The following is a 24,237-nucleotide window of genomic DNA, read 5'->3' as shown; positions in this document are numbered from 1 at the left end:
CCCTGCATCAGGCGCCATGCTGTTTTCCACGCGGCGTTTCTGCTGATGTTGCTGCGGGGCTTTATGCTGTGGATGGCCGGTTACAAAGCGATCCATGGTGAGGGGGAACTTCCCTATAAAGATATAGGGGAGAATGTATCCTGTATTGGAGACCGAATAAACGGTCTTTTCTGCTGAATATAGCCGGCGGTGGGAGGGAGCAGCAGAGAACACTTCACCTCTCCATGCAGCCGGAACCCCTTTTTGAAGTCTTCTTCATTCAGAAAGGCATCTTAGTCTCAATGTGATGCGACTAAGCTGAACCAGATTAATTTGATATGCAACACTTTTACATCTGTGTGCGACTGAATCTGAATCTATATATGATGCAGCAGCCACTGCTTTTTCCCTGCCAAGTTCCGTTGTGCTTCATATACAGACTCAGTCGCACACAGGGCCTGATTCATTAAGGATCGCTACTGCAATCGCAGCTTTGTAATCGCAATCAGTTCTGCTGATAAAATGATGAATGCTATCGCAATGCCGACGCACTGCCAGCATAGAGATGCCCACTTCCTCCCACTACTGCTATATCACATCCGTAATACCTTGCAGTCCAGCGTATACATTGGGAATATCGAGTAACATCGGACCCTCACTCAGAATTACAGCAGCTCTGACCTTACTTAGAAATTATTGGGACACAGAGAAAAGGAACACTCCTTTTGGGGGCACTTCTATGCAGAATAGTTGACTCTGGGGAGCACCACCAACGCCTTAATTGAAACAAGACTTATGGTTCAGAGATTGTTTTATAAGTTGGTTCTGACAATTAGAATACTTGCCTCTCTTTGATTTAATTAGTCAAAGTAGGGTACTATATAATAATCCTGTGCGACTTCAACCAGTTTGTTCCATACTTACTTAGAAATTGCTAACCTCTTTGCACGCAGTAAGTACTCAAATTGCGTATGCAATCGTAACTGACTAATTTATGCATGCCCATGCAATGGCGTTCAAATGGACAGACACACCTGCGTTTTTCCTACCACTCCCCCCTCACCACCCCCAAACGCTCACAGCCTTTTAATTACTCTACGATGGCTCTCCGTGGTCTGTGTGATTGCAATGCGATCACAGTGGTGCCTTCACGCACTGTGATGCATAGACATGCGCAGTACGCAACAATTGGCCATTTGTGTACGCTTTAGCAATAGCGATCCTTAATGAATCAGGCCCACAGATGCAAGTGTCACATATCAAATTAATCAGTGCAATCTCCTACTGTAGTTCCACTTATTCACAACGCATTGCGACTAGGATGCATTTTTGGGCAAAAAAACCCCCACACGTTTGGTGCAAGCCAAGTCGCACGGGACCCATCGGCTTACTCACACCAGGTTTCTTGCACCACATAGCGTATTGAGGCTAGGTGTATGGGGATACAACTGTATGTGAGAAAATGTTGATCATCACTTGTCAAAATTGTAGAAAAAGAGATATGAGCGATTGACTTATTAGGGATGTGCACCGACCCACGTGTTTTGGATCTGTATCTCCTTGAGTTTTGGATCTGGATTTGGTTTTGCCAAAACCACCTCTTGCGCGTTTTGGATCTATTTTTTTTTTTCAAAAAATGATAAAAACAGCTAAAATCACAATTTGTTTTTTTGTTTTGTTCTTACAGTATTATTAACCTCAATAATTTTAATTTCCACTAGTTTCCAGTCAATTTTGACCACCTCGCAGTTCACAATATTGTTTTCATCTGGTTTAGGCCCAAAATTTGCACCAAGCTAGCTGGCTGACTAAGCTAAGTGGCAGCAGTGGGCGGCACAAACACGTGGCAGTTCAACTTTTCATTAATCAAGAGGCCTGGGTTGGAGTATGAATGTAGTTGAAGGCAGGGACAGGAAGAGTTGATTAGTATTAAATTTAATGTAATTTTTTATTTCGAAGCAAAATTTATGGAGGGAGGAGGGAAGAGCATGGGTGAACAATATGTCCCATGTTTTGCCCACAAAATCAGAATGGTGGTTCAGAATATTTTTTTTAAATTAAAGGGGCATGCAGGAGATGCGGTCTGTAGCCATAAACATTTCTGGACATTTTTGGCATTCAGCAACCGCATGCCAAAGTTTGAAGCAGCAGTGGCAGTTCAACTTCCAACATGGCACATCAGGAAACAAATGTTTTTATTATTCAGGAGGCATGAAGGAGTTGGCGTATGTATGTAGTTGAAGGCAGGGAAAGGAAGATTTGATTAGTAGTAAATGTAATAAAAAAGTTTTGGATTCCGAAGCAAATTTATGAGAGAGGAGGGGAGGCATTAACAAAAAATAAATTTTACTCATTCACATCAGTCCATGCACCAGAAGAATTCTCGAGCGCTATGCCTGCCGCTGGGAGTGGATTTTCATACCAGAAGGGACCAGGAAGGCTACTAGTAGTACTTCAAAAAACAATTGACTGTTAGACAATGCTTTGCAACGGGGAGAAAGTATGACAGCAGTCACCCACTTCCCAACGGACACAGATCTGACAAGAAATGCAAAGAGCTGTAGGTAAGCAAATTGTCAGCTCAATTGGCATGTGATGCAGCAATGGCTTCTCCTTCAGTAAGTGCATCTGCGGAGAAAAAAATAAACTTTCCCAAAAGACCCTCTGGTGATGCAGATGAGTCAACACAAAAAAACATTTTGGATGGATGCGCTGCAGATGACGTAAAATGAAGGAGATTCTTAGATGGTTAAGGTTCCTACCTCTACTTACTCTGGCTTTACAAAGGGTACAGATGACTTGACAATAGTTATCCAGATTTGGGTAGAAATAATTCCACACATAAGAAGTGGATGTTTTTTGTCTTGTGCCCAGGAACGACAATGGGCTTTTCCTTATTATGGGCAATAACTGTTTCTTCCACTGGTTCCTGATTTACACAAAAATCCTAATCAACAACATCCTTATTAGCATCAGCTACACAAATATCCTGCTCATCCTGATGCACTTCCACAGAAGCATCCTCGATTTCTAGGTCAGCATGTTCACTTGTGCTTACATCATCATAAGAGGCAGAACCAGTCATAAATAAAGGCCAAGGCCTTAGCCTTTCCTTGCCACTTCATGTGGTGAAAGGAATATTGACAATTTTATGTCTTTCTCCAGCTAACTTTCCCTTTGATGATTTTTTCTTTACCACTGTAAAAGATTGGTTCTTAATTTTAGATGCCCTGACTTAAGCCCTGTATGCCCTTGGGCATCGGCTTTAGTAGATAACATAGCTGGATTAGTATCGTCATGACTGGTCGCACTGGCAGCAGCTCCAGCACTAGTATGTGGTTCCTGCTCTCCTCTGATCGTTCTTCATATCAACAAACACAAATAAAGTGGGGTATAGCACACACGTCAATTTTTACCAATTTTAAATATTACACTGCGTTATCAATGACCTACAGTGTCACAAGATTATTTATGCAGAAAAACACACTGCGATACCACTTAGAGTGTCACAAGATTTTTTGAACACTGCGCTACCACTTCGTGTCACAATATTTTTTATGAATAAGAACATACTGCGCTACGACTTATAGTGTCACAATACATGGACAATAAACTGCGGTCTGGCCGGCAGTGTCACCAAACAATAATAGCGCAGCTAAGTTGCTAACGCGCACACACAAAAAAAATCAAATTTTTTTGGACACTAGGGAAGAGCAATGAGGTACCAGCCCCTTGATGAACAACAGACAGCATCAGTTTTTGATGGACAACAAAGCACCACTGCTGAATGCGGACAGACCACCTGCAGAGTCAAATATATGTAGTGTCAACGAACAATAGCAGCGCAGCTAAGTTACGAAAAAAAGGAGTACTTTTTTTTTTTTTTTTAAACACTGGGGAAGAGCAAACCCTAATTGACAGAGCACCTTCCCGGGACAACACAGCACCACTTTATGGACTGCAGCCCTAAGCCTGATGGAAAGGACATCAACACAGCAGCAGCCACAGTTAATTGACAGGACAAGTGACACAGCAGCTGCAGCACCCACTGAAGGAATTCCCCCTTTATATACTGCAGCCTAAGCCCCTTTATGGACAACACAGCAGCATCCTTCAGGCCAAGACCCCAACTGGACACACACACACACACACACACACACACACTGAGTAAACGACAGTGACTGACTACGTCTGCTAGCTGCTCTCTCCACAGCCGGAGTGAAAATGGCGCCGATCGCGGGGACCGTTATATAATCCAAAACCCACGAGATTCGACAGCGGGAGGATGACGAGTTTTGCCTCGTTTTCAGATCAGAGTCAGACGGGAAAACTAGAGCCGGACTTGGATCTCGCCTCGGAACACCAAGTTCAGGTGGGTCTGGTAATCAGAGAACCAGACCCGCTCATCTCTACTTAATATGCGCTTTACTAGTATGTTATTATCCATGGATCTTGTCATGTGTATAATTAAAGTTGTATTTATTTTCTAAAAACATTTTAAAACCTGGTAGAATCAGCATTTTGATGTACAGAGAAAGTATCTAATAGTTTTAAGGGTTAACTATCACTATTTAAGAATTTGCAAGAAACATCTCAATTTAATAATGCAAATTTGTGAAACTGTAAACAGATTGTTGATTAATAGCTTTACTGAACAAATTCTGACATGAATTAATAAAAAGTAATTAGCCTTCATGCAATATTTATTAACAGTTATTTATATTGTGAACACATTACGCAGCACTTTACAGAGAACTTGTCAGTCCTTTACCCTGCCTCAGTGTCGCTTACAAGCTATATTCCCTTTCACATGTACACAAATTAGGGGTAATTTCCCATGAGCCAATTAACCTACCAGTAGATTTTTGGATTGTGGGTGGTAACAAAAGTTCTCGGAAGAAACAAAAAGACAGACAGAACATACAAACTCTGCACAGATCATTAAACATGACTTTAACTCATGTCCTCAAGGCTGTGCTGCAAATAAGTTATCCACTATGCGAATCACGTTGCCAAAAACATCTCATTTCTACATAATAAAAGGATAGATCGTATGTGATGTCTAGTTGCTTGTCTAGTTAACCAGCTCTCACACCACATGCAATTAGACATAATTGCAAACTGGCTTCCTAAATAATCAAAGAAAGAGGGCTTCAAACTAAAATATGCTTCAGTAATTCTATACACAAATGTCAAAACCACCCCTGTGCACAGCAAAATAAATACAACCGAAAATGAACATGCAACACTGGCTAAATATCAGTAATATAATGATAACTTCAGCATACATATTTGCTATACCAAACACTCCCAAGTATCAAATTATCAGTTAAAACTAATTATTACAGTATTCATTAATTCTCTATGTATTATCATACTCTTATTGAAAGCAAATACTAATAGAAAACCTTCAAAATCTCCAGTATTTGCCTTAAACAGGAAAAGATAAAAAGGGCTAGAAGGAAGGATTAAAAATGTATGATAATTGCTCATTTTTATTTTACTTGATCTGCAGAGAGATATAACATTACAGTACGTACAGTAGTGGTAAATAATTAGTAGCTGTTCCCTACTGTCCTGTGCAGCACAACAACACTTTAAAAATAATAATATTAGTCATACTGAGTAAATTCTAAAATGAAAAAACAAATCTGATAAGTCAGCAAGGTCTTCAGCATGGAACTACACCAAGATCCGCCACCTTTTCTTCTGTTTTTTACATTTCTTTGTTGAGAGGTTAACAGACCGTTACATTACATCTATCCTTTTTACGCCATATGGTGAAAGACAAATGGTGCAACTTAGAAAGTCCGCTAAGTACAGCGATTCATGGACTTTCATGCCCTTTTTTTCTGAAATGAGCATCTTATTTGCTTTGTACCGGTATGCAAAGTCATCTATACTATACTATGGACCTAGGATTAGTATACTTGTTTGAAAATAATGAGGGGTATATTTACTAAAATTCATATAGCATCATCTACACTTCTAAAAACCTGCACTTTAGTAAATATACCCCTGAGTATAAAGCTGATGACTAAGCACAATGATGTGTGGCACGGCTCACATCTGATTTCTACACAACTGCTGCATGCGATGCCAACACCAGTGTCCAGGGTACGTGTGCATTGCATTTTTGCAAATTAGTGATGCAAATAAGATGCATACTTTACACATAATTGTGTGGCAGTAGGCATAACACGGCTTGGATGCAAAAAACGTTGTGCGCCGATTGGGGCTCTTTGGCACAATTTGAGCATAGGTGTAAGTGGACACCTATGTATGTAGTAAATGTCTATTGTATATGTCATTGCATAAACAAAAATAATATAGGTGTGGTGATTTACCCTTTTATAACTTATATCTGGGGTTTGTGATTGTTTATGTGTTGCTTGTATGTGTGTGAAATACGCTCTCGCGAGATCCCACCCAAAGTCTTGTTTGACAGTTAGGAACATTACGGGATGCAAGACTAAGGAGGAGGCGGCACGATGAGTGAGATGAAGGACAGAGGAGGAAGAGGTGGCAGGATGAGTGGGATACAGAACGGAAGAGGAGGCAATACGGTGAGTGGGATGCAGAACGGAGAATAAGGCAATACAGTGTGTGAGACGCAGGATAGAGGAAGTCAGACAGAGCAGAGATGTCTGGCCAACATTAATTCAGGACACTAGCTGTCTGGGACTGCTAACCATATGGAATCCGGACAGATGTCCTGGTTTCTGGACTGTCCGAAGCAATTCCGGATACGCGGTATCCATAGCCGCAGCACCATTCTTGCTCCCTCACTCCCCATTGCACATCAGAGTGCCAGCAGCAAATTGCAGGCTACTTCTTGGGCTTTTGTTGGCTGTGCAGGAAGCCAGGGGGAGAGGCAAGATGCTGCAGGAGAAGCTTTTCCCAGATTTTTTACACCTCGGGGGGGGGGGGGGGGGGGGGAGAAAGGCAAATGGCGCAATTCAGAGATGATTGTTAGAAAATATGAAAGAAGCTTCTTTCATCTAAATAAATACCGTTCCTGAACGGTCCCCATTAAAACCTATGGGGGCTATAGTATAAACATGCAGAAATGAAAAAGGCAGAGAAATTCAACTAGTTAAATACAGAGATAACAAAAGTATGGTTTTCTCCAGCTAAAATGCTGGAGAAAAGTAGTTTTCTGATTAATAAGTATACCCCTTAATTTGATAGGTTAGACTTAATGAAGTAATTAGTATAACGTATGTAGAAAAGTGGTAACCTATGAGGGTGGTTCAACAAGGTAATAAGACCTCTTGTGTGTAATGTTCTCTATTTCATTCAAATTTCCCACCAGACCAGAGCAGGTAAACCACGGATTTCCCTCACAGCCATTAGACTATGCCTCATATCAGTCATACTGCCCCAATTAAGATGGCAGGGCAGGCGAAAACATGATCAAACACTGAAAACATTGATGTGCATAGTGTGATCAGATTCCGGAGTCTAAATGGCACATCAGCATCTGAAATTCATCGCCAACTTGTCATGGTGTACGGTGACATGTTACAGAAACAGGTTTGGTGCACAGCCTTTGATAACGGTAGCACAGACATATAAGATGAGCAGCGATCCGGCCGGCCTGACAAACTGAACATCTCAGTGGGTACTGTGCCCAACATAATTTATGAGCAACTGGGGTAAAGGAGAAAAAAAAAATGTTCAAACTGGGTACCGAAGAAACTCACACAAGTTCACAAAACCAATAGGATGGGATTGTCTCTCGTGCACTTGAATATCGGTATCAAGAGGAGGGAGTGCAGTTCCTGCAGTATATTGTTACAGGCAATGAAACAGGGTACCTGTACATCATGTGACACCGGAGATGACGCAAGCACACATGACATGGAAATACGCATTGTCTCCACCTCCAAAGAAATTAAAAACCACTTCATCAGCACAGAAGGTCATAGCGACCGTGTTTTGGGACAACAAGGACATGCTTCTTGTTAATTTACTCATGAAGGCAGATACTGTGAATGATGTCAGTTATTGTGACACAATGAGCCGGTTGCGGAGGGAAATTAATTGAAAACCGCCTGGTTTCCTGCGAAAAAGCATCGTATTGCTGCAAGATAACGCCAGGCCACACTCAGCCAACCACACGCACGAGTTGCTACAACGCTACTATTGGGAGGTACTGGACCATCCTCCGTACACCCCAGACATGGCACCAAGTGATTTCCATATCTTTGGACCATTGAAGAAGAATCTGGGTGGAAGGCAATTCGCAACCAACAGTGAAGTTCAGCAAGCCATCATGTCCTGGCTTCAAGCGCTTGACACGGATTTCTTCTATGCTGGGATAGATACTTTGGTGTACTGTTGGAACAAATGCTTAGACAAGTATGGGGAAAAATAATCTGTAGCAAGGCCAAACTACTGATCACACGTATATGAATATATATTGAATATATTTACGCAATGAGAGTTATTTTTACCTTATTTATGGAATCACCCTCGTACATTGTGATTGATAGATAATAGAATATTCTATAAACATATTTTTGATATATCAGCATGTGTTAAGAGACTGTGTCCTCAGATCTGTGTGTATCCAATACTGTCTTCTGTCTGGACAATAAAAAAAGCATTTTTTCTTTATCCAGACTGTTTCAAACTAAAAATATTTCTTAATATGAATAAATCTATATCAAGCTCATGCAATACAATGACAGTGCATGCTATGCCAGGGTGGACTATGATACAACTGAGGAGAAAGGCATGGATGCCAGACACAAATAGCAAAATAATGACAGTGATTAGCCAGGCATAACCCCAATTAGATGTTAGGTTTAGAGTAGTGTGTCAGATCTGTCATTTGATTAAGAGAAAAGGGATTGCATATGGAAGGTATTGAAAGAAAGGGTGTTTATGGATTGCGTCTTGCAATCTACTGGTCGACTGCAGACATTCGACTAGTAGTTCAAGGTGTCTAGCAGCAGCCAATAAAATTCAGGCAGAATCTTATTGGCTTGCTGCACTGAAGCCGTGGCTGTCACTATCGGCTGTCACTTGTGACCGCAACTGCCAATAAGAATCAAACTTGATTCTTATTGGCTGAAGCCAGGGTTGTAAGGCGTGGTACCCTGAGGGTGGCGCAGTCAAAGAGCCAGCCTGCCATTGCCCCCCTGCTTATTAACGGGCACTTGCTGCAGTGCATGGTATGCGAGCGCTGTGCCCGGCTCTTCCTGCCCATCTTCTGCGGTAAGCGCTCCCTGCTCCTGCCTCACAAGTTCCATAAGAGCCACATTCTGGCTGTCCTCCCTCAACTGTTCCCCAGAGCAAGTGACCAGCATGTGCAAGACGCTGAAGGAGACCGGGGCACTTCCTGTGGTCCCTGCCCATGGACCTCAAGGAACTGGTTGAAAAAGTGAAGGTAGACAAAGCAGCAGGTGCTAAGAACAGGTCAGTCCCAGCAACATGTCCCCCAGCTGCACCCTTGTCTCAGAGATACCTGGTCCCAGGTATATACCTTTATATATCAATTGTGGCATGACAGTCCCCACACTGCTTGCTGAGACCATTTTTCAGGTGTGTGCAATGTCCCTACTTGGTAGTCTTCAGAGAAGATCAACAAATCCAGACCTGTTTGGCCACCCCTGGCATAGCTACTGCTGCCACTCACCTCTGCCCTTGACTCTCTCAGCACATCCTCCTCTGCAGCTCTTTTCCTACCTGGACTCTAGTTCCGAGTGTCTACAGAGCTCTACTAGTGTAGAAAGGTGACAGAGAATGGCACGGTAACTGACCACAAAACAGTGTGCCCCCTTGTTCAGTTGGGTCCTTAGGATTGCATCCCCCTAAGCGCATCCTGCGGGCTGGAGATTTTCACAGGCATTTCCAGGTAAGACATGCTATACGCATGTAAATGTGGCTTAAATTGGACCCTGTAATTGCCAGTCATAAATTAAAATGCACAAAAACTAACATACCGTAATCCATAGCATGCACAATAGTTCAATATTTTAGCCATTTCTTTTGTGTAGCAATACTGTACTCTTAAATTATTAATTGCTATGTAAAAGAAAGACCCCGGGGGGTAAATTTACTAAGAATCGAGTTTGGTCGAGTTTTTTTTTTTTTTTTATAACACACTTTGACTCGCCGAAACTCAGGTGAGTTTCCCACTTTTCAACTCGCAAAATGACTAAGAAGTGAGTTTATCTGAAAGTGAGTTTTCCGATGGTGAAGCAGAATGAGTTTTTTCCTCCAAATTGCGAGTGTAGATGAGATTACTTACCCGAGTCTCCAGTGTTTTTTTTCTCTGCAAAACTCACCGAGGCAAGCAGCCGGCACATATCAGTGAAATATTTGAAGGCTGCTTGTGTGGTCTACATGTAAAAAAAAAAATGGGTTAAATGTTTTTTTTTTTTGTTTGTTTTTAAACAAATGACGTAGGGTCCTCCCCCAAAAGCCTAACCAGCCCCGGACTTGCCAGCCAGTCCTGGTTCCTAAAATTACGGGGAACAAAATGAGTAGGGTTCCACCATGATTTAGGAACCAGCACCAGGCTGCAAGGCCAGTCCTGGCTTTAATTATAGGGGGAAAAAAAATAAATTGCGTAGGGGCCCCCCTATAATTAAAACCAGCACGGATCCAAAATTGCCGGGCTGTAATGCCACAGCCTGGAGACCCTATTACCGATGCTCCGTGGCCAAAGCGTTATCAGCCCAAGCCTGGGATCTCAGGGGAGATGGGGACCCCCCAGGCTGGGGTCCCCCCCGGAAACCCCAGGCTTGGACTGAAGCCCAGGGCACTGGGCTCTTCCTCGCACCCCTGGGCTGTGGGTACGGGGGTAATAAAGTGTAAAATCAAATAAAACCATTGTATTTTACGGTGGAACTACAGGTGTCAGCAGGCACCCTTACCACCACTCTCTAAAAAAAATAGTTCAATAAAGACAAAACACACAGACCTTGCCTAGTAAAACTTTATTTCATACACCTACCCATTCACACATACTTACCTGCTTCCAGCTGTGTCTGTCCCCTTTTCAAGTTGAATCCGTGTGCCTAGCCCTGCAAAAAAGAATCTATACTCACCTAGATCCTGGCGCTGATCCAGGATCTTGGTAAAACAAATTACCCAAACCAGACCGGACAGATGTAAATATATGCTGTTGCATATACTTATACCTCGCGAAATGACAGCTGACCGAAGTCAGCTGTAATTTCTCACGGGGCGCGAGCCAATCAGCGGCCGCTTTACATGTAGCAGCCGCTCATTGGCTGGGACCCACTTTGGAGCCTATCATTAAAACCAGGACTGGCCCTGCAGCCAGGTGCTGGTTCCTAAATTACGGTGGACCCTACTCATTTTGTTCCTCGTAATTTTAGGAACCAGGACTGGCTGGCAAGTACGGGGCTGGTTAGGCTTTCGGGACGGGGGGGGGGGGGCTATGTCATTTTTTTTTTTTTTTTTAACACCACACTTTATATTAGGTATTCAGGCAGAAACATACACAAATCACATTGATCTGTGTATGTTTCTGCCAAACTCGCAGCTCAGGAGGTGGTCTATTTGACATCAATTTATCAGTGAGTTTGCTACAAACTCACCCCAGATTGTAAACTCAATTCTTAGTAAATTTGCAAGTTGCAACTTTTTCATGTAAAGTACTTCCTAGTTTGACTGATGGTGAGTTTAGTCGAGTTTGCAAACTCACATGAGTTAACAGTGAGAAGAGAAAACTCACTTCCAAACTCACACCTGTTTGGTCTTAGTAAATTTGCGAGTCTGAAAAACAGGCTAAACTCGCATGATTTTGCAGACTCACCAAAAACTTGATTCTTAGTAAATTTACCCCTGTTACAGGTAACTGAGAACTTGGGTCTTGTGGCAGAAATTAGAATTAATTTCTACAGTATAACTAAGCAGACAGTAAATGTTTTATTCATTTGTTTATATATGAAAAAAGGTTTACTTACTCTACTGGAAATTCTAAATGTTAGAAGTAATAAAAACTTTTGAGGAAATAAAAGACAATATGGATCTCCAAGGCGACTTTTAATAACCATAATCAGTTACAACAGAGGGAGCCTAATTCTAATATGCAAGTACTCCTAATGACCACTAAAAAAAGGTCACAGTTTGTTTATGCATAAATTATGTACAAGAGTTTATATACACAATTCAGCAAACTTATACTACAAATGTGTCCTTACACATCTTTGCTGCAGTTGCGCTAAAAAATCCTTCTCTGTGTGCCAGGTCCCAGGCGTCTTTTTTGCCAAAAATGCGTCTAAGTCACAATGCAATGTGACTAATACACGACAGCTGACTGTGCAGATTAATTTTATATGCGACACTTGTATATCGGTGTGCGACTGAGTCAATTAATTTGTATACGAAATGCTACAATGTAGCAGCCAGAGTTTTTATTCCGTTGTGCTTCATATACAGACTCAGGTGCACACAGATATAAAAGTGTTGCATGTGAAATTAATGAGCACAGTCTGCTGGTGCGTCCTAGTCACTTGTGACAAACGCATTTTCTGCAAAATTAAAAAGACGCCCAACGCTAGCAGAGTAGACCTGGCGGCTCACTCACACCAGACAAGTCTTGCTGCATGGCATATTGAGGCTAGATGCATAAGGCCACATCTGTAGACTTTGGGTAAGTAGAGCCAAGGTGGATACAGGGTTTGTGTGCAAAATACAGCATAAGAAAACATAAGGTTATATAAAATGTGGGGGAAACTTGGTTTTCAAATGATGTAAATTTCTGCAGTGATGAATGCCCTGCTGAGTAAGAAAACTGCTAATATTCAATATTACATTTAAAACTATGGCACAGGGCTGGGCAGCCTCACATAGCTAATCAATTGTGATACTTGCTGGTATAATGTACTATTTGTCATTAAATGAATATATGTACTTTAAAGAGTAAAAATACCCGAATCACAAGAAAAAAAAACAAAAAAAAACATTAAATCTTAAATAATATAATATAATATGGCATTGAAAAATTGGAAACTACAGTATTTGCAGAGACAATGAATCTACTTACCCAACAAGAAGTAGACATGCACACACAAGAATGAATCCAAATGTGTACTTCAGAGCGCTGCTTATTTGCTACATTGGGGGAAAAAAAAAAACAGCAAGATCAGTTCACAGGTCACATCAAAAGGAGACGAACAACAGTACAGGCATAGGGGTCAATCCAATCAAATGCGAAGGGTGAGAGTTGCCGTTGCAACGGCAATAAAGTGTCGGCAAATGACCAGCACCTCGCACCCTTGGCTCCCCGCTCTGAGCCCGAATTCACTTAGTTTTGCTCTGAGTCCTATGGGGCTGCGAGCACTTTTAAGCGAATCCGGGCTGCCGTAAAGTGCGGCCATTGCTGTGATGACTCACACCCTCGAGATCATCGTGTCGAATTGGATGGACCCCACAGTTTCACTAGATTATTAAATGTTTTGTAATTTATTATTAATATTTTCAAAAGTTATAGGACAAATAAAAAATATAAGTTTAACTGGACAATGGAGTTTTGCTAACCAGTGCATAAATAGCAACACTATGGCATATGTTAACATTTATTATATTAAAACGAACATGTTTATTACATAAGAGTTATAAGTACAATAGTTATTTTAAATTGAAACTCACTGGTGCCTTATCATCTGAAAACAATCACATTTAAAGAGTAATAATGTACCAGTAAAATGGCCCAGATATATGCTGAGACACATCAGCCCACCCACGCTCAATCTCCTCCCTGCCCCGCCTCTGTCAGTGAGAGCCACTGAGAAGGGGTGCTCATCCCAATTCTGACTGCACTTCAGAGACATGCCAGCCATCCACAATTATAAAGATTTGTTCCCCTTATCCAAATACCACAACTTATAAACTGTGGAGTAGAAAAGAGCACTTAACATGACTTCTTCATATAAACTTATTTTTACCATTTTTTTTTTTAAACTAGGGCTGGGTACACATTGGAACGACCCGCAAATCGGTCTGATGTTTTCATCGCATGCTTGCCGGTACACACTACCTGATATATTGAACGAAGGAACGATCACTCATTCTAGCCTGGTTTGGCCACATCAGGCCGATAACCTCCAGTGTGTACCTAGCTTAAATAAGATCTACTTTTGGCAAGTTTAGTAACAGAAGGTCATGGACGGAAGAATATATATCTTGCAAAGGTGCATTTGCAAATGGTCTTTCCTTAGCTATTAGTGTGGTGATGAGGCTTATGTTTATTGGAAAATTGAGTTTAAATACATTTTATGGGTATACCCTTAAAATGTTTTAAAAATGTATTTTGTAAACCTAAATGAAAGGAACATCTGATATAAAATGCCTAAAGCATTGAATAAGATAAAGCTATTGATAAAAGTTATTCTAGCAGAAGCTATCACAAATCAAAATGCTACACACTATTCACATATTTTGCAATAGACCAAATCTACTTGCTAGACCTGAAAAATGGCTATCGATAGACAGCATGTTGTCTACAATGTTAGTTATCATAGAGTCCATATTTTTTTATTCTGTCAAGCAAATTAATGTTTTCATCCAACATACCGGTTAAAAGGGAGCATTGTCAATAGATAGCGTTGCCGCTAGGCTGTTTTAGCGGGGCGCGGCACCCTGCCCTCCTTCTGGAGGGCAAAAAGCACCCTGCCCTCACAGCCTGCGGGTGCCGTTCTCACCCGCGGGACGCAGTGTCCCACGGGTGGAGAAACATGCGGTGTCCCGGTGACCGCCGGAGAATAGACGCCGGACGCATGCGTCCGGCATCTATTCTCCCTTTCTGCAGCGCTTGGGGGCTGCCCAGCATGTCCGTAAGCGCCGGGCACACCCCCCAAGTATGACGAAAAGGGGACGCGTCTAATAGACACGCCCCCTTTTCGGGCGCGCGCGCTTAAAGTTGCCCTCTCTAGCTCCGGCGCCCTGCCTGCCGCTGGAGCTAGAGTGAACACTAAATAGATATGAATTAAAACTATGTTACATAGAACAAGGATCACCACGTACCACGTCATGAAAGTTATATGGTAATTTAAACAGCAATGTAAAGCATGTCATTTACAAGTCATATAGGTCAATATTTTCTCTTCTAAATCAAATGCTAGGTCATACACTGACATATAAAATGTGACTCAGACCAGCAGACATTTTATCTGACAGACTGACACCCAGCAGATGATATGGCCATACACTGATATATTTCAGAGCGCATCGTGACACAATATCTGTTTTCCCCCTCCTGGTGAGGAGACATGTCCCAGTTCCAATTTAAAACCATGTTTATTGATAGTTTATTACATATATTGTGATATTCAGTGTTCTTTGTGCTTAGCGTGTGCATCTGCTTTCCCCCCTTCTATTTCTGCTGTAGAACTACAGATCTCAGCAAGGTAGCACCTCTTATTGTGTTTAAACTAGGATGTGCAGCCCAACCCCCCCCCACACTTTTTTTTCCTGCTGAAGTTGAGACTGCTATAGGAGTTTGCTCATGCCAATAATCATCAAATTATGCCAGTCATCAACTTTCGTGCATCCATGAAACCATTTGCACCATGCATGTTTGAAGTGGACACTTTAAGCCAAGTATCTCCTCTAGCCTGGTGGATGTCCTACGCAGCTCAACTTCAGTTAGACACTTCTGTAGTAAATCTTCTGAAGCAGATGTTCACCGCAGTTTCATCAAGTGCAGGAAGAAAGGATTTTTTTAACGTACGCTTTTGTACAATCCAAAACATGTAACAGATTGGGTAATGAAAAAGCAGCTAAGCTGGTTGCATGCTACAGAGCCTTTTCTGTTGAGGACAAATGTGAGGACGTGGACAAAGACATGTACATGTTTGACTCAGACTCAAACAACTGATCAAGCGAAATTCAGAGCCTAATTGTACTTCTTGATGCAACTGTTTAGTGTGTATTTATTATATTACTGTGTTCATTTTGTTACTGTTCTCACTTCAGAAATTGTTCATGTATTACTAAAACAAGATGTAAACATCTAAAATTAAACAGTTTACTAAAAAAAAAAATCCTATTTAAATACCAAAAATCTGATTTAAATCAAATCCGATTTTTAAAAAAAAAAAAATCCAATTTTTATGCAACCCTGCCTTCATACCAATTGGCTGTCACTTTATACCACAGCATACAGATATAGGAAGAGATTGATTAGAAATCATCTCTGTCCCAGGTAATAGGCCTCACAAACAAATACAGTGTACAGGAAGGTAGATTCATGTCTTGTCCACATTGTATCTGTACAGCATTTGTAGAAAAAGGCCATATTATATAGTGCAGAGCCAGGAGTTTAGAGAGACTTTAAAGACCTTGATGAAAATGTACTGATAGTAATAGGGTGTCATTTCAGACCTAAGGATAGTGACATACTGTAGGTAAAGGCAAGTTAGAACTCACCTCTGTTCCAGGCAATCTCACAGTTTGTTATCTCACGACCCTCTAGACTCAGTATGTTAATACTTGAGGTTACTATGTATGAGGGACACACCAGATTGTGAGAAGGTCTGCGGACTTTGGGGGGGGGGGGGGGGGGGGCACTCCGGATTCTCAGATAGTCACCCTTTGGATGAGGCACCTCAGATAGCCATGGAAATTATGATGTATATATGGGGAGGATAGCCTGAAGGATATGATGAAACTGTTTCAACGAGCGAGTTTTCCGGAAAAGGGCAACCTTGACTCGGATAAGTTGATACAGATGGAAAAAGAGATATCGGGGATACATTTGTGACTAGAACCTGGAACAAAGGGTAGAACAGTGCTTAAGAACAGCAGATTTGTTAGCAAATGAAAAAGAAATAGAAGAAGTAGGAACTTCAAATACCCATAATGGGCTTGCAGAAATTGCACCACTGTAATCCACCAGATACTCTCTGTACAGTATGTCAGACCCCTTGGTCAGTAGAATGCCCACCATGTGGCAATCCAAATGCCTGTAGATCACAAAGAACTAGAGAGACTATTAATGATTGGATTAATATATTAAAGGCAGAAAAACCCACAAAATATATCTGAGATGCAGATGGAACTGCAAACTTGTGCACTGGCAAACTTGTGTTTTATGAAAATGTATTGCCATATCTCTTATAATAGGGGAATGTTGGGTTTCCTATAAACTAGTGTTTTGTTTTTTTTATTTTGCATTTAGTTTGTTTTAGAATGCATCTTCTACTTTGTTGTTTACATTCTACAGTGGATAAATGCATTATGGAGGTCTACAGTAATCTTTTTAATACTAGTAAAAATATAGAGCGATTTTCTGCTAAGCTAATTTGTCCTCGCTGATGACAATTGAATGTCTGAAATGCAGAGTTTCACAGAGGCTGGTAGCTGTAAGAATGAAACATGCATTTGTGCCACACAAAAAAAAATAATTATGTACTGTGTAATGAAACGTATGTATGTATGTATGTATGTATGTATGTATGTGCATGTGATGAGAGAGTCAAGCAAACTTATAGCAAAAGATCAGACCTGTTTAGATCAATCATATCGATCTGATGATGTGACAATATGTGAGAATGATTATGAATGTGGAGAGTATGCTAAGAGATCGCAGTTGAAATTAATGCAGAAAGATGTGATTTCTGACGTGTTAAAAAAAGCATACTCAAGTGAAGCAGATGGTTTTGAAACAGCAAACTGTGAGACATGGTTGCATATGACAGAATCGGGAAGCATTTGGGTGCCCATTAGAAGGGGTGGAGCCAAGTGAAAGGGTGGAATTGATACCATCTCATTGCCCGATGCAACATGGATGTTGGCAAAAACCAGGGGGAGGGAGGTAGGCAGGATTGCAGTCAAAGCCCATGCCCCTGAGATAGGAGATGATCCCTGTGTGGAAATTACATTTACATGGTATGAAACACAGTCCGGTGATTTTCAGTTACCTGCAAGGGGGGTTAGTGAAAAACTCACCGACATTTATCAAGATATGGTGATGCACAACAGTTTGCATCCACAACAGACAAACTGACTGGAAATTAGTTGACATAGATTTGTGAATGGCAATGGAATTCAGACTACAATGTATTTCCTGCCAAAACCTTATCAGTTAATGCTTCTGAAACAGCTGAAAGGACGTACACTTACAAGCCAAAATGTTAATTGCTGAGGAGCAGCAGAAAAAAAAAAGTTTGTGCATTACAAAAGTATAATAGACTCGCAGAAAATGCTCCTGCGAATATAGACCATAGGCAGGAGAAAGTTGAAACAGTACAGGTCTACTATGACTTAATACTCCAGACATATAGATTAGGGGTTTGGGTTGGTAGAGCCCAATAGATAAGAATTGTAAAAAGTACTCACTGGCCTGAATCCAAAAATAATAGAGGAATTATACAAAATTAGACCAGAGGCTGCAACCCTAGCACCCAACACTTCTCAAAATTATTTTGAGAGCTCTAGAGCAAAATTACAAATAGAGAGTAGAAAGACATACTAAATCTACTCCTCAGTTTGTCTATGTAAAGGACACAGATAACAGAACAAGAGAGACATCTCAGCTGCCAGACTCACAAAGTATGGAGTAGCATTAATCCAATCTCACTATCAAAGGATGTACAGTTTTGAACCCAGCTACCCTATTACTGCTGGGTCTAAAAGAGGGGAGGGAAAATACGTAATACCTCTTGTGAGGACATTTCCAGTGGAAGGAAAGGCTTTGAAGGGGGATGTACAAAATACTGCATATTTTTCTATGTTTGAGCATGATTGTATAAGAGCATTGTTTGCTACTTTTCAATTGCCTAAAAATTCAGCTGTAATTAAGGTCAAATCACACACCAGAGAAAACACTCCAGGAGGTAAAAGGGACGCCTTAGCAGATCAGGCTGTAAAACCCCTACCGGATAATATGATACTGGTGGTCTTTAGACCAGAGACATTGAACCTGGACCTCCTTAAAAAGTTGCAGGTCCAGGCTACACAGAAAGAAGTAGAATATGGAAAAGAGTAGGTGTACAACTTTAGTGTGATGGATGGATGGTTGAGCACCATCTCTGTCTGCCATGTGCACTGTTCCCAGTTTTAGATCCCAGTTTTAGCCCAAATACTTGGAAACACTCACCAGTCAAGAAATGCTATGGTGATGGTGCTAAACCAGCATTGGGTAGCACCAAGCTTTATAAAGGCAGCACAGACCTATATTGCAGGGTGTGTAATCTGTGCTTTGCACAACCCAGGAAAAGTGGTCAAGGTACCAGTAAATAGTACCCCACCACATGTTATCCCTTCCAGAGATTACAGATTGATTTTATACAGTTACCCAAAGTAGCAGGCTATTAGTATGTTTTGGTGTGTGAGGCTAGGTCAGCAAACACAAGAACAGTAGCAAAAAAATTGACTGCAGAAGTGATTTGTAGATATGGAGTACCTGAGGTAATAGAGTGACAGAAGTACACATTTTACTGGGAAAACTTGAAAAACACACCTTGGCAGACTTGGGAATAACACAGGCCCTACGTACCCAATATATAGGCCCCAAAGCAGTGGTAGAGTGGAAAGACTGAACTACACACTCAAATTGAAATTGCAGAAACCCAAAGGAGCTGGTTAAAATGTTTATCCTTGGCACGGTTTTCAGTCAGGCATAGTCCCAGTAGGAAGCATAAATTTATCCACTTTGAGATACTGTTTGGGTCTCCAGCTAGAACAGGATGTTATTTCCCTAAGCAATTGCAGCATGAACATGCAGATTTGATACAGTATGTCATTCACTTGCAACAATAACTAACCAAAGTACACTACCAGGTGTCTGACTATTCCAGATCCACATTTCTCAGGAGAAACCCATGACCAGGAGTCTGGTGAGTGGGTGGTCGTAAAGAAACACGTGAGAAAAAGATTGGACCCACGATTCGAAGGTCCTTACAAAGTCCTGTTGACTAAAGCGACCTCAATGAATTTTGGCTGGCAAAGATACGTGGATACACGCTTCTCACTGCAAGAAAGTCAAAGTATTATCCAGTCATCATACTGTACCATGCACAGATACAGTTTAATCGGACAAAAGCCTTTGGGGATGCATAATGTGTTCCAGCATACTGGTCGTAGTCATTGTAGCCCTTGTTTGGTCACCGATACTTGACCCCCAACCCCTATTAAACTCCCATGATAAATCCACTACTAACCTCACACGACATAAGCGATAATTGCATGCACACCTGTCTGAAATCCGGAATAATAAATGTATACAGATGCATTACCTTCTGGCAAGGGGTACCAATAGTATTGACTATTAGATATGCACACATTCTCCAATCTCTGTAAGAACTATACCATATATTGCTTGGGTTTGGTATGGTATGCAGACAGTCGGGGTCCCAGCAGTCAGAATCCTGACGCCGGGATCCCGACAGGGTTAACATACAGACACTTGTTGGTCGGTATGCTAACCCTCCCTCTTTGGTGCCTTACCCTAACCTCCCCCTTCCCACACCCTAAACCTAACCTTATCCCCTTAGTGCCTAAACCTAACACCGCTAATTACCTTTGGCATCTCGCCGGTCGAGTAATGCAAGTGTCAGCATCCCGACCGCCGGGATGCCAAATGCATCCCATATGACTTTGCCTGTGTCTTGGACAGAAATGCAATATTAATATTATATACTATTAATAATAGTGAGCAATATTTCAGTTCCACTTCTAAGGCAATGTTACTACCTAACACAGATTATAAGCTTACACAATAGCCCTATGAATCACAGAAGAAAAAGAGCATTAGTAATTAAGCCTCAGCTTGCCCATGTTCTGGTATACCTCCCCTGGTACAAAAAAAAAAAAAAAAAAAACCTCTCTCAAAAGAACGACTTGGTCTAACCATTTTCCAGACTGCATAAGATACTCAACTACGTTTTTCAACCTAGCCTCCAAACTTATAAAGGTATCTATAATGGATAATTGGCACATACTGTTACTTCAACCTTTTTTAAGTAATCTTTTATATTTTGCGTTTATTTTAAATAGATCATTAAAAGTTATGTTTTATTGAGACAAATCTTCAAAACTCCGATATCAAACTATAATTATAATCATTCAAGTGTCCCATTCAAAAATAACATTTCCATTTTTCATTGTGAATAACTATTCTACATGCAATGCGCCAATAATCAATATATACAGTCAAGTCACATTATTATGACCACCAGCTAATAGACAGACTAACCGTTGTGTGCAGCACGGACAGCAGCTAGACGGGCTTGTAGTGACTCAAAGGTGCTGGTAGGTTGGCAGAGGTATCTGGAGCTATGCTGACTGCAGTGCATTCCACAGCTGCTGGAGGGTGTGCGGTAGAGCGTCCATAGAGCAAACACAACGATCGAGGCTGTCCCACAGATGCTCAGTTTGGTTAAAGTCCGGGGAAATAAGGGGCCAGGGAAGTACTTGGAAGCCTTGGCCGTGCTCGTCCAACCACTGTCGGACATTTCTAGCTGTGTGACATGTCGCATTGTCTTGCTGGAAGATCCTATCTGGCTCAGGGTAGACAATATGAGGAAGTTCTTTGATCCCTGACACTTAGTTTCCAATTAAGTCACAGTGAATGTCATTGGTCTTATGCAGAAAGACCTCTTGTTCAAGAGATCTGCAAGGATGGATTCATAACCAAATTGGTTGAGGGTGCCTTCCAAATGGATGAGTGGGCTCAGATAATGCCATGAAAAAAACTTTCCCCAGACCATAACACTGCCACCACCAGCTTATGTTCTTTCAACAATGGTTGCAGGGTGCTTGTTCTCCAATGTTTCTCGTCTGACTCATCGGAGAAGGCAACCCTTCCCCAATCAGCGGAGGTCTATTTCTGAAACAGACATGAACTGTCCTTTTAGACACTCCTGGTGGCCCCCAGGTTCATTCTGACAATGACCTGCTCCACTGTAGCGTGTCGGTTGGCCCTCACGCACTTTCGTAGCAGACATTCACCCATGGTATGTTGCAGTTTCAATGTCAGTTATTCGCAATGGTGCCATTTGTCTAGTCACGTTACACCTTCACAACAGCAGCACGCAAACAGTTCACAAACTGCGATGTTTCAGAAATACTGCCACCTTTGGTCCAAAAGACAATAATCATCCTTTTTTGCAGCTCTGATAAATCGCCCCTTTTACCCATGACAGCAATGAGCGATATGTGTGCAGACAGCCTATCGTACAACTTATATATCCACCAAGCCAGCACACAGCACGGCACGTGACTTACTTCATGGGCTACGTGCTGCCAACGACAAATGTAGGAGGTGGTCATAATAATGCGACTTGACTGTGTATAAACGGGATTACAATTATCCTGAAATAAGATATTCACATACATTATATGGCGTAGTTTTTTTTTTTTTTTTTTTAAATGAAATTAAAGTAGTAAACCTAGTGCAGTGATTTGCTTCCCCACATCAGGAATACTAAGAAACAAGTGCAGAAACAAAAGAACATTTGATGCAGTATTTTTGCCCATCTCTGTAACCATACTTTATTTTGAAGGTCATGTCCATGTTTTCCTCCTCCCAGTGAAATTATCTATACTAAACAGGAAGACACAGTCTATGTAATAATTTACTTTCTTAGCAAAAAGGGCATATGTTGTCAATACCCATGTATCATAAAAAGATCAGAAATCTGATAAAAATCTGACAAAAGTGGTCTCGTACTGTAGACCCAAAAGTCTATAGTGTTATTCTATACGATTCACAGATTTTTTTTGTTTTTTCTATATTACTTATCTGCTAGCCAGTCATGCCTTCATATATGCAGTCAAAAGTACAAGAGAAAACTAGAAAGAATAAAGAACAAGCCAATAACTTATGCCGGGTACATATTGACAGATCTATCACCCATTCCACTGAATATGCAATATATCTGTAGTGCATCGGCGGGTATGTACATCTGATTTGTCTGTGAACTATGCTGTTCAGACATATCTGATCGGCCCAGCCTGTAAAGATATATCTAGCAGATATATTTGGCTGTCTGTAAGGCTGACCTATTGACAGCCAGATATATTGCAAATATATTGCTTGAACGATTACTAAGTGTATATGCAATAATCAAATTGTTGGATAGGTTGGTGGGTTGGCCAGGGGTGTACCCAGCATTAGTCATCTGTAGGTGAGTGACCACTTTAATTTCTCGTTAGCACTGTAAACTCTTTATGTAAAACTGATGTCATGTTCCATATTAAAATAGTACGCTAGCATTCCAAAAGCAAGCATGATCTGTGTAATTTTTTTTTTTTTAATAAATGTTTTCGAAAAGCAGACCATATGTCATACTCTCCATTTTTCAGAACTATAGAATATTTAGGTTCCTCAATACAGTAGTTTGTTAATAAGAATACCCCTTTCACACTGCCTCAAATAACCCGGGTTACAGCACATAAACGCGCAGCAACCTGGGTTACTGCACAGTGTGAAAGGGGCCAGTTGAAACAACCAGGCATTTCAACTCGGGTAGCGAGCAGGGTCAAGTACGAATTCAAACCAGCTCCTAATGCGGTGGGAACGGGTAAGCCGGGTCAAGGCGACCCAGGTCCAGTTTACTGCATAGGGAGAGGAGATCATCTCCAAGCACCGGCTCACCACGTAATGGCGGGGCAGGCCACCAGTCTGAATGGGGTCTCTGGCAGGTTGCACCCAGGATCGACGCGTGCACAAATCCCGGATGCGACCCGCCATTAGTGATCTGATAGGGGTATAACACACACGCAAATCAATGTTTTTTTGGTATGGTAATCCAAAGGAGTCTTTAATCATGTTTGACAATGTGCAACAGTTATCGCAGTACACCTCTCTAAATATAAAATTATAGAATTGATATTGTATGGCTGTTAAAAAAAAAAAAACATGACACACACCGATGGTCCTATCGGAATGACAAATCGTGGCTATCGTGCAGTGTGTATGCACGATATGCGCACCCGCCATCGCATGCGACGTCGTCAGGTTTGATGTACTGCAAAACCTGACTATATCGCATGCGGTGCAATGCAGTACAATGAAGGACAGAACGAGTGATTGTTCCGTCGTTCATTACATCGTTCTGATGTGTACCCAGGATTCGATATGTAGGCCCGTTGGCCCGGCATATCGGCTGGGTAGACATAGCTCAGTGTGTACCCAGCTTAAGACAGCAGAACCAAAAAAAACAGACTAGATATTTTATTACAGAAGTTTTAACATTTTTGTGACATCTTGTGGCATTCAGACAGGGAAGTTGTCAGAAACAGTATGAAAATTCTTGCTGGTATGTATTC

At 41.4% G+C, this 24,237-nt stretch overlaps 1 protein-coding gene across 1 annotated transcript in view; it reads right to left on the bottom strand.

The window, feature by feature from the left end:
* The window catches only part of LOC148477514 (lysosomal cobalamin transport escort protein LMBD1-like), a gene marked incomplete at its 5' end in the record, with an annotated part of 165,751 nt that overhangs the window by 127,189 nt on the left and 14,325 nt on the right, over positions 1-24,237 (bottom strand). The window contains one exon of the mRNA XM_088456635.1: positions 13,010-13,077. Coding sequence (XP_088312761.1) covers positions 13,010-13,077 — 68 coding nt within the window. The remainder of the gene's footprint in view (positions 1-13,009; positions 13,078-24,237) is intronic.

The sequence above is a fragment of the Taudactylus pleione genome, unplaced genomic scaffold (assembly GCF_031769625.1).
Source record: "Taudactylus pleione unplaced genomic scaffold, aTauple2 ptg000710l, whole genome shotgun sequence".
Taxonomy (NCBI): domain Eukaryota; kingdom Metazoa; phylum Chordata; class Amphibia; order Anura; family Myobatrachidae; genus Taudactylus; species Taudactylus pleione.
This window is presented reverse-complemented; position numbering and strand designations above follow the sequence as displayed.